This window comes from Cryptomeria japonica, chromosome 9, assembly GCF_030272615.1.
Source record: "Cryptomeria japonica chromosome 9, Sugi_1.0, whole genome shotgun sequence".
Lineage (NCBI taxonomy): Eukaryota > Viridiplantae > Streptophyta > Pinopsida > Cupressales > Cupressaceae > Cryptomeria > Cryptomeria japonica.
Window position 1 is genome coordinate 299,277,483 of NC_081413.1, and position 17,426 is coordinate 299,294,908.

The window sequence follows — 17,426 nt, forward strand, 5'->3', positions numbered from 1 at the left end:
CCCGTCCCTCACTGAAGGACCGTGCCACTTTTTCCAAATATGACCTTTTACCTTGCATTTTGAAATAATATTTTTATTACCAAGGCTCAAGATGGTATGAAATGTGATATTCTACGCCTTGAGGGTAAATTGAAGATTAATATGATCAAGAATTCATGCAATGGACTCAAAAGTGCTCCCGTCCCTCACTGAAGGACCGTCCCACTTTTTTTGAAAACAACAAATTCCCTCCGAGATTATGCTAAGGCAACGTTGTATGAGATGGGAAGAATCTTCTAAAGCATGGTGAACAAAGGTTTGACTTCAAAAAATTGAGAATCCTAGCCTAAAAATAGAAAAGTGCTCCTGTCCCTCTCCAAGGGACTAGAGCGCTTAATATTGGCATTCTTTATTTTTGCCATATCCCAACGTTGACATCCTCCAAATCGCATGAAATGCCAAAATCATTAACTTTGAAATATTTGAAAAAATTAAATTAAATTGGCATTTAATAAATTAATTTTTAGCCTAAAAAAAAATTGATTTTTTTATTAGAAAGGCATTTAAATTAATTTTTATTAAATTAAAATTGAAAAAGGAGCGCTTGAGGTATTATTTTTATCCATTTTATTAGGTCGGCCTCATGGGTAAGTGGAAGGTGAGCGCTCTATATATTGGAGGTATTGTTTCACAATTCAAATCATTCACTCATTACTTCAAGTGCGAATTTGGAGAGCAAGAAGAAGGTGCGAAATCTAGCTGGAGTGGAGCGAATTTCTACTAAGTGTGAAGACTAAGGAGGGCGAAATTCATCTTGAAGGCTATTGGAGAGGCGAATTTCTTGCTAGATTGGAGGATAATTTCCAGATTTTTTGAAGACATTTGAAGGCAAATTTCCAGATCTTGAAGAAGCTAGTGGAAGGTGGAGTTCTTTTCCAAGCTAAAGGAGGCGCATTTTATCCAAGGGAGGCTATGATCTACACTTTGCCTAGCGAAATTCATCTATTTTTGCATCATTTCTTAGAGTTTAATACTCAAGGGAAGGTATGAAGAATTACTTTTTTGAAGATCTCATTCAAGACTTATTGTGATCCCATTGCAATTTTGTAAAATCTAAGTCTTGAGAATCCAATTTCCATTCATGATTAATTTGAAAATGTATAATTCTTGATTTATTGTGACTTTTTTCAAATTAATATCTTAAGTTTTACCTTTGAAAGGTCTTAAATTTCATGCTTTGAGGTTTGATGCTCAAAAGACTAACTTTAATATTTTGTGTAGGCATCAAATGGAGATCCCGGAGTTGTAAAATCAAGCCAGATCAAGGACGGTCTCCTCCAAGAAGATCAAGCAAGGACAAGGGCAACCTCCTCCAGTCTAGCATCGACAAGGACGACCTTCTTCGATCAAACATCAACAAGGGCGACTTCTCCAATCCAGCATTCTAGGGCGAGGTACATCAACATCTTGCACATCAAGGACACAAGAAGTCAGAGCAAGGGTTCGTTGAAGAAGCAGATAGTTCCAAATGAGTTAATTAAAGCTAGCTTCTCAACAACATCAAGTTGAATATCTACCAAGTTACAAGTGTCAGATGAGGTGGCATCCCAGTCATCACTTCTCCAGTCGGATTGGTCCACCTCAGCATGTCCAGATTCAATGTACCTAACTCATGGAAGGTGGCACAAACTTTGATGTACCTACCCCGGCTATCCATTGGTGGAATTTTCTAGAGAGGACATGTGTCCAAGCAATACAATTATTTCATTGGTCGAGCATTAAATGTTATGTAATGGTTGTAACAAACCCTAATTAGGGTTTTCATTATTGAATCTTGGCCATTGATCTCAAATTGATCTTAGCCATCGAATTGTATTGTGGGCACTATATAAGCCCTGACATTTCATTTGTAAAGGTAATAGTAAGTTGGAAGCAGTTAGAAGACAGATAGAGAGTAGATAGAAGGTGATTAGCTAGTTGATAGAATAGCAATTAGAGTAGAGTAGAGAGAGAAGGCAAAGATTGTTGCCAAGATGTTGTTGTAAAAGACTTGTAACTTCATTGAAGAAATGGTGAAATTTATGGGTCGATTCGACAATTTGCATGGTCTTTATACTTCTCATATTTGATTTCATGTTATTAGATGAGTGGAAGAAATGTGCTTGATTGATGGTGAAATTCGTATATCCATACTACTAGCAGTTTGTTGATTGCAGACTTGCCTTGCGTAGTCAACTGGAATCGTTCAGCTTAAGCCTAACTTCAATTATCGCTTCTTCATTGATATGCATCAACTTGATGGTGTCTATGCCTGTAGTGATGATTTGAACATCATAAAGCTTTCCTTCGAAGATCGCACTAACCTTGTGGAGATGTTCTTGTGATGTCAAAACAAGACTTAGTTAGAATTTCATCAAAGATCATTCATTGCTCCTACATTCTTAGTATTAGGATTAGATCCTTTCCTCACCCTCCTCTTTTTTCTTTTTTTTCAAATCAAAGCTAGTAAGAGCCTGTGTTCCAGCAATATTCAAAGCAAATCAGAAGTTCAGTCATCAAGTGTAAGTCCCCTTGTGATTCCAGCAAATCACATCATACCACAGAGAGCTTATCCACACGTAGAGATCCTACAACGAAGAACCTTGGAGTCATCCTGATTGATCCTTTTTCGCGATATCTTCAGCAATCAGAGGCTTTACTCAAGAGAGGATAAGGTACCCTTGGGTATTTTATTCTGTGTTTGATAGTGTACAAAATACACGTCAACAGGATGGTACACCTCTAGTGATGGAGGAGGTACCTTCATACCCGCAGGATGCGGTTGTGTCAGTTCCGCCAGAGACTTCACAGCCTTCGGAGCAGGAGGGGGAGGATATTGAGACCTATCTAGCTAACATGGTGACGAGGGGTAGGCAGGTGGTGGCCACTGCCCAGACGCGAGCATTGCAGCAGGTTGTGGTGGAGTTGGAGAGGGCCCTACGGTTTATGCAGGTGGGCTGCCCCGCAGTCTTTACTACATGCTTTGAGTCTCGGGGATGGCGGACTACTGAGATGGAGGAGATGCTCCAGGCTTGGATGGTGCGTCAGCCTGTTGTGGAGAGTCGGGTGACGACAGTTGTCCGAGAGATTGAGCAGGTCTATCGGGACGCCTACTATGCACTACGACGTACACAGCATGAGTCTGCGGTCCGCGAGGCTGCTAGAGTCGCATTGGAGAGGGATGTGGCCACTCAGTAGGCCTCCTGGGCAGCAAAGAGGGCCCAGTTGTTGGCTCACCTAGAGATGACCCGCGCAGAGAAGGCGTAGGTAGAGACTCGCCTATCAGCAGAGCAGAGTGCGAGGAGCCTCGTGCAGCAGGAGTTAGAGGCAGTCACTATCGAGAGGAGCCTGTTGTAGAGTTGGTTGGTCGGTATGATAGCGACAACGGATACCAAAGAGGAGGAGCTGCTGGAAGCTGCGCATATGGTGAAGACAGCTTTGGAGAAAGTATTGGTGGCGGAGCGGGATGTGATTGCACGTACTCAACAGGTCTATGAGCTCCGCGCCCACTTGGCGGCCCAGACACTAGCGTCTCAGCCTTCTACTGCAGGGACGCTTCCCCAGCCCCCTCAGTTTTTTCTGATGTATATATTGTATAGGTTGCATTGTCTCCGTTTTTGTTGTTAGTCGTCGAGAGACGACTTTTCTTTTTTGGGGGATGACGTTGGCGGCATTGTTGTACATGAAAGTAAGACTAGTTAATTATGTGTAATTGTCTTGGTTAGTTGGCAACTGAGGGGTGGCAGTTGCGGTGCGACGGTTGGCGCTCGCACCCCCTCGGTATCTTTATATACTTCGGAATGTAACTTGCAACACACAATTATGAATGGAATAACATCTCTTATACTTGTCTGATATCTATGGCTTTTTTATTTTGTATATCGGGCTTTATGTTTTAAGTTATTCACCCGAGAGGGCAAACAGAGAGGTTTTAATATTAGGTTTCCCACAAGTCTCCATTCTTAAAAACCCTCTCTTGTGGAGTCTCATATTAGTTTTAATATGAGTTTCCCGCAAACATATACATACATAACAATGGCAAACATACAGAAAATTCAGACATGTAGCAATTGTTTCCCGCAAGTCTCCATGGTCAAGGAATTTACAGTTTAGAATCTTTGGAACTAGTATAGGAAGAATCGTAAATACGAAATAGAAATACCTGAAAATTTGAAGTCGCCGGTAATGCCCTGTCGTGCGACCAAAAAAAACCTTCTAATTGCTTCCTTTCGTCTTCAACTTTGTCTATTTATCAATTTTTGTGGACATTCTAGTGTTTTCGCGGTGAGTTTTTTTGGTGGGATTTCGCGCAGTGATTAATCGCGTTTTTTTTGGCGATTTAAAATGGAAAAAATCGTTGAAAATCGAAAAAAAATCGATCAACGATTTTTCCGATTTTTTGGGGGAATTGATCGGGAACAGTCCCGATTGCCAATTAATCGGGTTTTTTTCCCGACTATTGCTTATATTATATATAATGCCCCCGTAATGACTAAACTAGAGACAACACCGAGTTTGTCCCAAATTTTCACAAACAACATATAACCAGTAGGTTTAGTCATTATCTTAGTAGATTGCTCCTAGGATTTGTAGTATTGTTGGAAAGTAAATTGGTCGTTGTGGTTAGATTGTTTTGCTGACTTTCTCAATGGGCAGCAACATGCACTTGCAATAGTGGAAGAAGTCACCATGTGATGGGTGATTTTTTTGTGTGTTTGTTTTTTTTGGTTTTTGTGCACTTTAAAATGGAAAATACAAAGGAAATGAAAAACAGGAAAAATAATGGCAAAGCAAAAAGGAGAATACTCTGAATGGAATAAATGTAGAGAACCATTAGGGTTCATAAAAAGGAAAAAGGAAGGGTATATGCAGATTCAAATAGAAATTCATAGTTCAATTCTTACATACACAATTAATAGATGAATATGGATTGACTAGTTTGCTTTCACACAAAAATGTGAGGAAAACTAAAGAAATGATTTCATACAACATACAAATATGACCACATCCACAACAAAGGTCCTGTTTTAGGAAATTGTACTCTATAAAAATGTGACAGTTTTTATCTTTTTATTATCGGTTAATCTGGAGGCTTATGGCCTTCATCAAGCTACATGTTACACCAACTTGAACATTCTTGTTGTAAAGGTATTTATGGATTTCAGTCTCAACTTCTGCCACTTGCCCTTTCATGGTAAATACAATGCCACCTCTTACGCCCTAGCTCCATCGAACTGGTTTTCATGTCCTAGTTTCTGAAGGCTTAGCCAGTATGGTCAGCAAAGGTCATCAGGATTGCTCCAGCCTGGAGGCAAGACTTTTTCCCATTAAAAATTGAAGCATCACCACATATGCATGTCTTTAGTTTTATGATCTTGGTTCTCACATTCATTTCTCTGGGAATGAATTATTTTCCTGGTCAATTTAATTGATTTTCCTTTACATGATGAATATACTTGATCATAAATCAAGAATTCTTCTTATATTTACCTTCTCTCTCAGTAAGTTTCATCTAAATCCATTGGATCTTTACATTCTGTTCTGCCATCCCTGATTATGATTTTTATATAAAAAAATTAGATTTATGCCCATTTACAATATTGTTTCTCTTGCTTATGATGTAATGAAGTGAAATACTTTTCAGATCATATCATAGTAAAACTTTTCAAAAATTTATTGCAACAGTCTCTAGAAAGGGAAGAATCGGACTTTAACAATCAGACAAGTGAACAGATGGAAGTTGAAATTATCAAGCTGACAAGCCAAACTTTGAAGCCAGAAAAGAATGTTGAATATGAAGAACTTAAAAGCATTCTAAATTCTGACATATCAAAGTTGGAGGCTCTGAAGACTGTAAGTGTCATTTCTCCTTTCTTTCTTTGTGTGCATTGATTATATACTAACATAAAAAGTAGAGATTTGTCTGGCCGATTAATTTTCATTTGTAGTCTTTTGTTAAGATCTTATGATTATTATGGAACAATGCATAGTTGTAACTTGTGACAATTAGTGTGTGGCAAACAAGAAGATGCCCTGCAGAATGACAAGTATGCTCTACCACCAGGACATTAGATAGATAATTTTGAAACATCAAACTTGCCTTTGGTTTGCCTCCATTGAGAATTTCTAGAGACTTGTATTTATCTTCAAATTTCATAGCACTTTCCAATAATAGAAATATATGCAGCCACATTAGTTGTTTGCTTCTGAGCCTATCACAACAATTTTATGCTGTTTCTTCTGTTAATCAATTTGAGCAGTATTACCAAGTTCATTTTATGTTTTACATTGAAGTTTAAGCTCTCAATGACCGTTTTCTTCTCTCCTTCATTTGTTTTCATTGCTAATAATGTAGATTGTTGGTTTTGTAGGAGCTTGCAAAGAAACACCGAGCAGTAGCATTGCTTCAGCGCCGGCTTGATGACATACCAACTCAGACTGAATTAGTACAGTATGTATATTTAATGAGTAATTTTTCCTATGTGATAATTTTTTAGGAAAGGATACATAACAGAGTTTTGTAAATATTTATAAAGCACGAACCTAATTTATTTTTTCAAGCTTTTGAAGTCCTTGAATCATTTCATATATAGATTTGGTATGCAGATTGATGCAATTCCAATAAAACCGTATCACTTCAGTATGTACAATTTATTGGATCCATTCTTATGCAATCATGATGTAGGAAGAGTTTGTCATCATTTTTTAAAAATGAAATAAAAAATAGTAAAACATAAATTGTAATGTCCCCTTCCTTGTGATGTTGCATTCAGTGGTCCATTGGCTTATTCCGGAGACCCGTAGGCTATGTGGAAAGGTGAATTAAGGGTTCCCATATTCCTTGGAGTTCCGACCAGACTTTTCAGGGGTGGAATGTGAACTTACTATTTTTAGTAAGTTAGGGTTTGGCCATCGAGATGGTACAAAGTTGCTAAGCTCGCCAAGCTCTTTCTTTGGTTGCGAAGATAACGATTTTCGGAGCATTATTTCATGACTTACTATTTTTAGTAAGTGGCAGTTTGGGACATTCTATTTTTGGTAGTCCTGGATTTGGTCTTGTTCCAGCACAATTCAGTGATCCTCATTGCTCAGCCTCATCCGGATTCTGTTGATAATCAGTACTGGAGTTATAAGCAATTTAATTAAATATTATTCCTTATCCTAAGGTTATTATTTAATTATTTTATTACTGATTGATGTTATGAGGAATTGTGTAGAAATTGATATTTTTCCTAAGTCTTGCCTAGGCAAATTATTTAACGGATATAAGGAGACTTTATTTTCAATATACTCCAAAGTTATATCATGTCAAAATCGTGGTCTTCTTCCTAGGCACGATTTTTGGACTTGGGAAGTGGGCGCCACTTTGGGTCCACCACATGAAATGAAACGCAGTTGAATGAGGTGAATTTGGAGGCAGTTTCATTTGAATTTCAGAGTTGAAAAGCTATATAAACAGGTGTTTGGCTCTTCATTTGTTCATCCAGAGAAAATATATCATTATGCTGTTGGAATGAGACTAGACTTCTTCGAGGGTGAATACCTCCTAGATCTTTCCTTCCGGTTTCGAGTGTGAGATATCACTCCTAGCTGTGGTTCGTAGTTGTGAACTATTTGGTGACTTTTGGGTGTGTTGGTGAAGAGTTGTGTGCTGCTGGTTTTTTTGGTGTTGCCGGTGTGTGCCGACTGGAAGTGTATTTTGCTCGTAGCCACCTGTGTGTTGAGTGCATCATTCTAGGTGAGGGCTTGTTGGAAGCGTATCAGAGAGACAATAATTCTCCTACATTGGTGTGGCATTTGGAGAACTCTCCAATTTACAGTTGCAGATCGAACTATTAAGCCAAAACGCCATTTGTAGAATTGCCTTGGGTTGCGTGCATTGCTGTTGTTGCTCTCCAGTTGCAGTTTCAAGGTATTGTTTTGTTTGCTTATGTCATATGCTTCATTTGTTTTTGGTTTGGCATGATTCTATCCGATTTTGAGAGAGTTACAAGCATTTTAGTGGGTTTCGGGATGGTTGGTTCTGCGTTTTCCTTGTATCTGATTTCAAAACAGCAAGTAGTGTTTATGGTGGGAGTGTGTTATTGAATTCTTGAGATATGTGCTTCTTTCTATCTTCTTTCACATCTCTATCTTTGTAAGAATTGCTTCAGTAGTACTGACCAATTCATTCTATGCTGCATTCCCCCCTGAACAAGTGGAAGAGGATGGCTTAGCCGCCTGTATGTTTGTAATTCAGTTTTGTCCTCCCACTGAGCAAGTGGTTGAGTAATATTGTCCTCCTGCTGAAATATGCGGTTGAGTGATAGTTTTATGTAAAAGTCCTCCTGTTGCATAAGCGGTGGAGTGATTTGGTTCTGTTATGCTCTTGTTCTTCATCCCGCTGAAAAGTGGAAGGGGCTGGCTTGCCACCCAACATTGTATTTGCTTTGTAAATTCCAACGGATTAGTGAGCTAACGAACCCCTTATCACCGTATACTCTCACCTTCCCACATTGGGCTCTTGGTGATCAGAAAGTGGAAGGGTCACTTTTCTATAGCATTTGGATTATATTTCCTAACTTTAACGGGTGCATTGTAATATTTGTTGTGCTTGAAAATCGAAAAAATAAGTGGGAATATTACATAAATCTATTTTCATGCTAAAGAAGGATTTCTCTTGGATCTCTTCACATTTGAATTTGGTATTGTTAGGCAAGTTTATGACAATTGATCACCATTGGATTGGATCCACCTGAGTGATATTTACTCTTTAGTGGACACAGTTTTTTCGAAAACAAAAATGAATTATTTCTATTTTAGATAGATGATTGTGTTTATGAGAAAACCCAATGTCGAGGAGCAATCCGTGGTTGTATGGATCTGTTACCAGTTGATTTAAGAGATGAGTAGATGCCTCCTCAATGTTGCAGCATAGACATCCTTTTCATTTGGGCTTACACACTAGCATGATTTGGGTGAGGCATGTCGATTTGGTATCATTGGATGCCTCCAACTTTGAGTTATAGAAATTAGAAATGTCTGCTTCATTTTTAGTGAAATCTGCTACCAATGTGTAGAAGTGTAATATTTTTTTAAGGTAATAAGGAACAAGGAATCTGCTCTCAACTGTAAATTCCAACAAATTATCCAAGCATCATGCTTGACCCAATAATTTTGTAGTAGTTGGAATGAACACTCTTTTTGTTTCAATAAGATTGGCTCTACAAAATGCTTTTCATTGACTATCGCTACAAAATTCTTTTCATTGACTATAATAGGTCACTAAGACTTTTTAACTTTGAATCTTAAACAAGGTTTGGTGTAATATATATAAAATGATAAGTTATATTGAAAGATTAACTTACTGATTTGGTATTGGAGGATGGGCAAGTAGTGAGCTAGTTCATGATGATGGCTACCCCATCTGTGGGTCTTTTGACTTTTGAGTGTGGCATACGGGTTATCTCTTTGTTATAAACATAGAAACGAGACTCGGACTTGGCTCGGACTTGGCAAGGGTGACTCGGCTCGGGAATCAGCAAAAAATCTCGGCAAGACTCAACAAAGTGAAAAACCCAAGAAATTTAGAGATTTTTAAGGATTTAAAACTTGTTTCATGCACCCTTTATTAAATAAAACTTAAAGACACAATAACATCATCAAATAGAAGCTAATTTGATCACATACACAAATATACATCCATCACATTAGTATAAACTATAAATGCAAATTTTGGCTGAAGGAAATAGCAAACTTAGATATATAAATATTGTCAAATGTATACAAAACTCGTGGAATGTGAAATCCATGACATCAAATGTTCCACACAAATATCAAAACAACAACTACAAGTCATGGCTCAGAGGAGCCTGCATCTCTCCTATGAAGGCGTCTAAGGTAGGTCCTGGATGATTCAGCAGCCATAGTCTCTGTCCGTGACTCCATTCCACCCTCACCAACATCAGCTGTGTCTATGTCTGCTCATGCTCTAACCTCCTCCTTTGCCATGGCTATAGCCTCAACCTCTCTATTTGCTTGGGCGATCCAATCAAGGTCCTCGTCACTAAAGACAGGTTTTGTAGCCTCAATGATCCACTCAGGATCGACCTCCTCTAGCATGATCGGGGTGGAGTCATGGTCCAAAACCTGTCTTTGTCTAAGAGGGAGGTTGTAATGAACAAAGACTAGATCATTCAACCTCTCCACAGATGGTCTATTGCGCCTCTTGGAGTGTATGTGCTCAAACATACTCCAATTGCACTCACAATCGGAAGCACTGCATGGTTGGCTCATAATGCGAATGTGTTAAATTTAATGATTAGATTATTCAGATAGAAAATTCACACAAAATACATATAGTATACCCTGGGAAAACCTTCCTCTTGAAGGTTAAAAGCCTAGCAAAGAAGTTCCTTATTATTTTATTAATACACAAGATGTCTTTACAATGAATTTGATTCACCCCTTTAAGCTAGTATCCACTCAGTTCAACATACAATCTGAAGGAAGTAAATTCAATCTGCAATAAGAACAATCTACTTGCTGTCTATGATGTCACTGCTGTGTGTCTTCAGAGATCTGCAGAAGATAGAGATATCACAACTCATAGAAGACCATGATTTGTATGTTGAAGATAATAGATAATTTTCTGAGCAAAGAATACGATTTGCAGTATACAAACTGCTTAATGGATCACCACAATTCGCTGGAGTTCGATTTGCCTATATAATCCGAACTACTAAGAGATAGTTGTCTTAATTCGATTGCCTTGGAAGTGAAAGAGAACACGAACTATATACCCACGCATTGGTGATGTCAAACAACACAATCCTTTAAGGGTCGACTTCTAATTAACAATTATGCCTCTTCATTAGTGATCGGATATATCTTAACCAACACGTTTTTTGTTAATGAAAGATTACATTATAATTACACGTCTTCCAAGGTGGCAGATCCAACAGTTTCAATATGGAAATCGGAAACATATATAAATCGAACACATTAAATGTGTAAGGCCAAAAAGGCCCTTCACACATTTGATGGTATAGTCAACTCAGAGGATCCGACCGAAGCTATCCATCAACACTCCCTCTTAGCTAGGGAGGAATCGTTCTCGATAAGTGAGTCACATAGTGACATCCACCATGGCTACTCCCAGAGGGTGAATACACACAAGTGCAAAGTCATGGAATTGTTCACATGACATCCACCATACCTACTCGTAGAGGGTGGAACAAGGGCTGGAACCTCAAACTTCTCTCACAAAGAAGAATGCACAACAAGGGCTGATACCTCAAACTTCTCTCATAGAGAAGAATGCACAACAAGGGCTGGTACCTCAAACTTCTCTCACAGAGAAGAATGCTCAACAAGGGCTGATACCTCAAACTTCTCTCACAGAGAAGAATGCACAACAAGGTTTGATACCTCAAACTTCCATCACAGAGAAAAATGCAAACAAGGCATATTTAGTAATTACTGATGCTAAGACTCCCTCTCAACAAGGGCTTCTCTCCACAACTCCAAGCTTGTCTCGAAAATGCACAAATTTCACTTTCGCAAGAGGCATGGTGAAAGTGTTAGCCGTCTGTTCCTCAGTACAAATGTATCTCAACTGAACAACATTCCTTTGTACCATATCTCTGATATAGTGGTACTGAATCTCAACATGCTTTGTTCTGTCATGGAATACTGGATTGACTGAAAGCTTCACACAGCTTTGGTTATCACAATGAATAGTAGTAGGCTCTAATGATTGTCCAAACAATCCTGCATGGAGCTTACGAAGCCACACTGCTTCATGAGTTGCCACACATGCTGCAATGTATTCTGCCTCTGCAGTGCTCAGAGCTACTGAAGTCTGTTTCTTGCTACACTAGGAAATCATAGCAGATCCCAAGCTAAAACAACAACCAGAGGTGCTCTTCTGATCAGTAACACTCCCTACCTAATCAGAATCAGAATATCCTTCAAGAATCAGGTTCACACTGGAAGAGTATGTCAAACCATATCCAATTGTGCCATGCAAGTATCTCAAGATATCCTTGGCTGCAAGTAGATGTATCTGTCTAGGTTCACTCATGAACTGGCTAAGTGCACTCAATGCATAGCAAATATTAGGTCTAGTGTTAACTAGATACATCAAGGACCCAATCAATTGCCTGTACATAGTAGGATCCACAAGATCAAAACTAGCTGCAACTTCCCTCAATTTCTTCAAGTTAGTTTCCATTGGTGTGGACATAGATTTACAATCTGTCATTCCAAATCTCTTCAAGATATCGGTGGTGTATTTTCCTTGACTTAAGATAATCTCATTGGGCCTCTGCCAAACTTCCAACCCTAGAAAGAAGTGCATGAGTCCTAAGGCCTTCATCTTGAATTCGGAAGTCAACTCCTTACATCTATCAATCAGATGATCTTCTTCGGTAACAAATAGGTCATCAACATAAAGTACCAAGATCAACATATCACCATTGAATACCTTGAAGTAAAGGTTTGGATCAGCATCATTCTTGCAGAAACCCAAACCTACTAAGTATCTATCAATTCTTTCATACCAAGCCCGAGGAGCCCGTTTAAGACCATATAGGGCTTTCTTCAATCTACACACATGAGACTCTTTCCCATGAATCACGAACCCCTCAGGTTGCTTGATGAAAACTTCTTCAATCACTCCATTGAGAAAGGCAATGTTCACATCCATCTGATGCAACTTCCATCCCTTAGCTACTGCAATGGCAATGATGGTTCTAATGGAAGTATAGCGAGCAATAGGAGCAAATGTTTCTTCGTAGTCTATTCCCTCTTGTTGAGAGAAGCCACGAGCCACCAATCTAGCCTTGTGCTTTTCAATGCTACCATCAACTGCATGCTTTATCTTGTACAACCACTCAGAAGATACAACAGACTTCCCTTTTGGTCTAGGCACAATATCCCACACATTATTCTTGAGAATGGATTGATACTCCTCATCCATTGCATCTTTCCAAACTTCTTGTTTTGAGGCTTCCTCTATGCTAGAAGGTTCAGACTCAATAAGATTACACATTAATGCAACATAACTAGAAAATCTTTGTGGTCTTTGTTCTCTCTGAATGTGCCTCTAGGAGCGGCAAACTGTTCTGCTTCCAACATAGTGTTTCGCGCCCAAAGAGGTCTCTTCCAAGACACAACAATATCTCTGGGCCTGTCAGTGGGATCCAAAGGTTCAATTGGGTCATTACTCATATCAGGTTCTATAGTCTCCCTCTGGATCTCAAGAGCATGATCAACATCCATGTCTTGAGGAGTTTCATCATCTATCTCCATGCATGAGCCCTTTGATTTCCTGAATGCAACATCTTCCTCAAATGTGACATCCCTGCTAACTTCTATTTGCTTCTGGCCTGGAATGTAAATACGATAGGCTTTGGAGGTTTCACTGTAGCCCACAAATATTCCTCTCTTGCCAGAGGGTTCCAACTTGGTTCTCTCGTCCTTTGGGATATGAATATACACAGGACAACCAAATATTCTTAGGTGGCTGATATCAGGCTTGATGCCTAAAAAGGCTTCTTCAGGAGTCATATTTTGTAATATTCGATGAGGACATCTATTCTGAACATACACTGCTGTTCTAGAGGCCTCTGCCCATAGAAAAATCCGAAGGTCTTGATCATGAATCATAGCTTTTGCAGCTTCAACAATAGATTTGTTCTTCCTTTCAGCAACCACATTTTGTTGAGGGTTGTAAGGAACACAAAACTCCCTTTTGATCCCTGCCTCAATACAGAAATCACGAAAGCTACCCGAGGTGTACTCACCTCCATTAATAGACCTTAAAATTTTAATTTTCTTTCTAGATAAATTTTCCACAAGAGCTTTAAACTCTTTAAACCTACCTAGGACTTCATCAGACTCTTTAGACCTTAAGAAATAAATCCAAGTCTTCCTAGAGTAGTCATCTATAAAAGTTACATAATACAAACATCCACTTAGGGATGGAATTGACATTGGACCACATAAATCTGAATGTACAAGATCTAGTATTTCTTTAGACCTACTTTCACTGCTATGAAAAGGATTTTTAATATTTTTGCCCATAGCACAATCTTTACAAGTACCACCATGTACATGAATAAGTTTAGGAATACCTTTTACCATCTTCTCCAATGATGGAAGAGCCCTGAAGTGGAGATGTCCAAGTCTTCTGTGCCAGAGTTTGCTGGAACTGGAAGAATCATGAATAAGAGTTTGAACAGGGAGAGTGGAGAGTTTGTATAAACTCTCATGTCGATTTCCGATCACACGAGCAGTCTTGATGTTGGAGTTCTTAGGCCAAGCAAGAACTCTTCCTTCGGAAAATGCAATTTGATAGCCCTTATCCTCCAAGGCTGAAATAGACACAAGGTTTCTCTTGATCCCTGGCACGAACAATACATCACTAGGTGTAGAGAAACTCTAGATTCAAGGTTTAGAGATGTAGCACCAACTCCTCTTACAACATAGCGTGCATCATCCCCAATAATAACTTGGAGATGTGACTCTTTCTCCACTAGATCAGAAAGGTGCTCCCAATAACTGGTGATATGTCGAGAGGCTCCACTGTCAATTAGCCATGTATCACTGTCCATAGGAACATTGCTTGATAATGCTGATATGAAAAGAAAACCATTGGAGTTATCTTCAACCTCCTTCTGAGATGAGAATTCATTGATGTTTGCTCCTTGATGATTAGGTCTTGTCAAACAATCCTTTGCAAAGTGACGAGACTTGTCACACCTAAAACATTGGATGCGAGAGAGATTTTTCTTCCTCTTCCTAGAATCAGGTGCAGAATCTGATTTGAAATCTCTATTCTTTTTGCAGTTGCCCTTTTTCCAATACTTACGTTTCTTGGTAGATTGAGTGGCAAGAACATGTGTATCTTCATTTTGAGAACTCTTGATAATTCCTCTAGCGGTCAATCTTGATTCTTCTTGAATACAATCTGCACGTAGTCAATCAAACTTAGGTAATTTGGATCTTCCACTTATGCTTTGGATAAATGGATCCCATGAATGAGGTAGACCATTCAAGGCTAGCATGACAAGGTCTTTATCAATCACTTGATCCCCAATTGCGCTTAGTTGATCTTTCAATTCTGAAATTTTCATGAAGTAGGTGATGACTGAATCTCCTTTTGCCATCTTCACTTGGTGGAGTTGCTACCTCAAGGCAAGAGCCCTACTTACGTTGTTAATCTCATATAAATCTTCCAAGGTTTTGAACATATCTCTTGCAGTTGTCATCTTGGAGATGAGTGGCACCAAGTGATCCCTCATGGAGTCGATTAATATCTTCTTTGCTTTGATGGCATTTTTCTTGAATTGAAGTTTCTCCTCATGATCTTCAGGTTCGGATAAATCCTTTTCCTCTACGAATTGAAGAAGATCATTTTCTTCAAGTGCAATGAACACTCAAAACTTCCATGAGGTGAAGTTAGATGCGCCTTCAAGCCTATCTTCGACTTTAATACCGTTCACCATTTTCGAGACTTAGAGATACTGCTCGATGGAGAGAGAGAGGAGAGAATACTTAGAAGTTGTATAGAATCTGATCACGATCTTCTTTCACCGTGGCTCTGATACCATGTTAAATTTAATGATCAGATTATTCAGATAGAAAATTCACACAAAATACACAGAGTATACCTTGGGAAAACCTTCCTCTTGAAGGTAAAAAACCCAGCAAAGAAGTTCCTTATTATTTTATTAATACACAAGATGTCTCTACAATGAATTTGATTCACCCCTTTAAGCTAGTATCAACTCAGTTCAACATACAATCTGAAGGAAGTAAATTCAATCTGCAATAAGAACAATCTACTTGCTATCTATGATGTTGCTGCTATGTGTCTTCGGAGATCTGTAGAAGATAGAGATATCACAACTCAGAGAAGACCATGATTTGTATGCTGAAGATAATAGATAATTTTCTGAGCAAAGAATACGATCTGCAGTATACAAACTGCTTAATGGATCACCACAATTCGCTGGAGTTCGATCTGCTTATATAATCCTAACTACTGAGAGATAGTTGTCTTAATTCGATTGCCTTGGAAGTGAAAAAGAACACGAACTATATATCCACGCATTGGTGATGTCAAACAACATGATCCTTCAAGGGTCGGCTTCTAATTAACAATTATGCCTCTTCATTAGTGATCGGATATATCTTAACCAACACATCTTTTTGTTAATGAAATATTACATCATAAATACACGTCTTCCAAGATGGTGGATCCAACGGTTTCAATATGGAAACTGGAAACATATATAAATCGAACACATTAAATGTGTAAGGCCGAAAAGGCCCTTCACACATTTGATGGTATAGTCGGCTCAGAGGATCTGACCGAAGCTATTCATCAACAGAATGGCTATCTGTTGAAGATTTGACATTTTAGGATCAAACATCTGCCACCATCTATCTGAGATGACAACAAGAAAAGAAAATCAATCTCTTTTCCAACTTTAAGATTGAATAATATAAAATTAAAATTATGCCCTGAAAATATATTTTTACCTGGCTGCACTTTTTTCCGATTGTCTTTGCAAATTTGATGAAAGACCTTCCTTTCTGCATTAGAAAAGGCCTCTATCTCGCGGATTATAGTGCTACTATCACCAGGTGACATCCACTCTATCATTGAGTAGAGCCCATTAAGAACCTCCTCATCCGCCTTGAAATTAGGGCATAAATTCTCCATCTATGACAAAGAGATGTTGGCTATAATGCACAAGGTTGAAAAACTCGGACTCGGCAATGACTCGGGATACCCAAAAATTTTAAAAACTCGGGACTCGCCAAAAACTCGGGGAAAAACTCGGCAATAACTCGGCAGATTTATCGAACATTTGAAAATATATAAATTTTTTGAAATAGTCTTCAAAAAGATACATATTATTAGATTTGCACAACATATAACCGATTCCCATCATTTATAAATCAAAATTAGATACCATTTACATATATATTAATGGTGATAATTGATAAGTATAATCCTTAAAAGAAATTAATATAAGATAACAATTATTTTCATTTTTTGAAACTTATAAAATATCTATTTGATATTCAATAAAAAGATATAATATTTCAAATAACAAGGTTAAAGACATTCAAATTATTTTATTTTTCAAAATTAAAAACAAAATCAAAATTAAATTACATAATTAAATAAAAATAATTATTGAAAAACAAAAAAGATTTATTTAAAAGTAGACTATGTGACTATATATCAAAATATATTCAAGAGTAATATTGCTAATAAATATATTATATAAATATAATGTATATTAATATTAAATATATAAATTATAAATAAAATAGCTCTGAACTTTCCCTTTGCTTGGTTCGTTGACGGCCACTCTGTGCACTCCTAGCCTCTGTTCATGTTCCCTTGG

General features: G+C 38.2%; 1 protein-coding gene across 2 annotated transcripts in view; it reads left to right on the forward strand.

The window, feature by feature from the left end:
- LOC131079581 (uncharacterized) overlaps window positions 1–17,426 on the forward strand; it is a 191,324-nt gene that overhangs the window by 72,249 nt on the left and 101,649 nt on the right. For both annotated transcript variants that reach the window (XM_058017570.2, XM_059211060.1), the window contains exons 11-12: window positions 5,704–5,871; window positions 6,390–6,469. In XM_058017570.2, coding sequence (XP_057873553.2) covers window positions 5,704–5,871; window positions 6,390–6,469 — 248 coding nt within the window. The remainder of the gene's footprint in view (window positions 1–5,703; window positions 5,872–6,389; window positions 6,470–17,426) is intronic.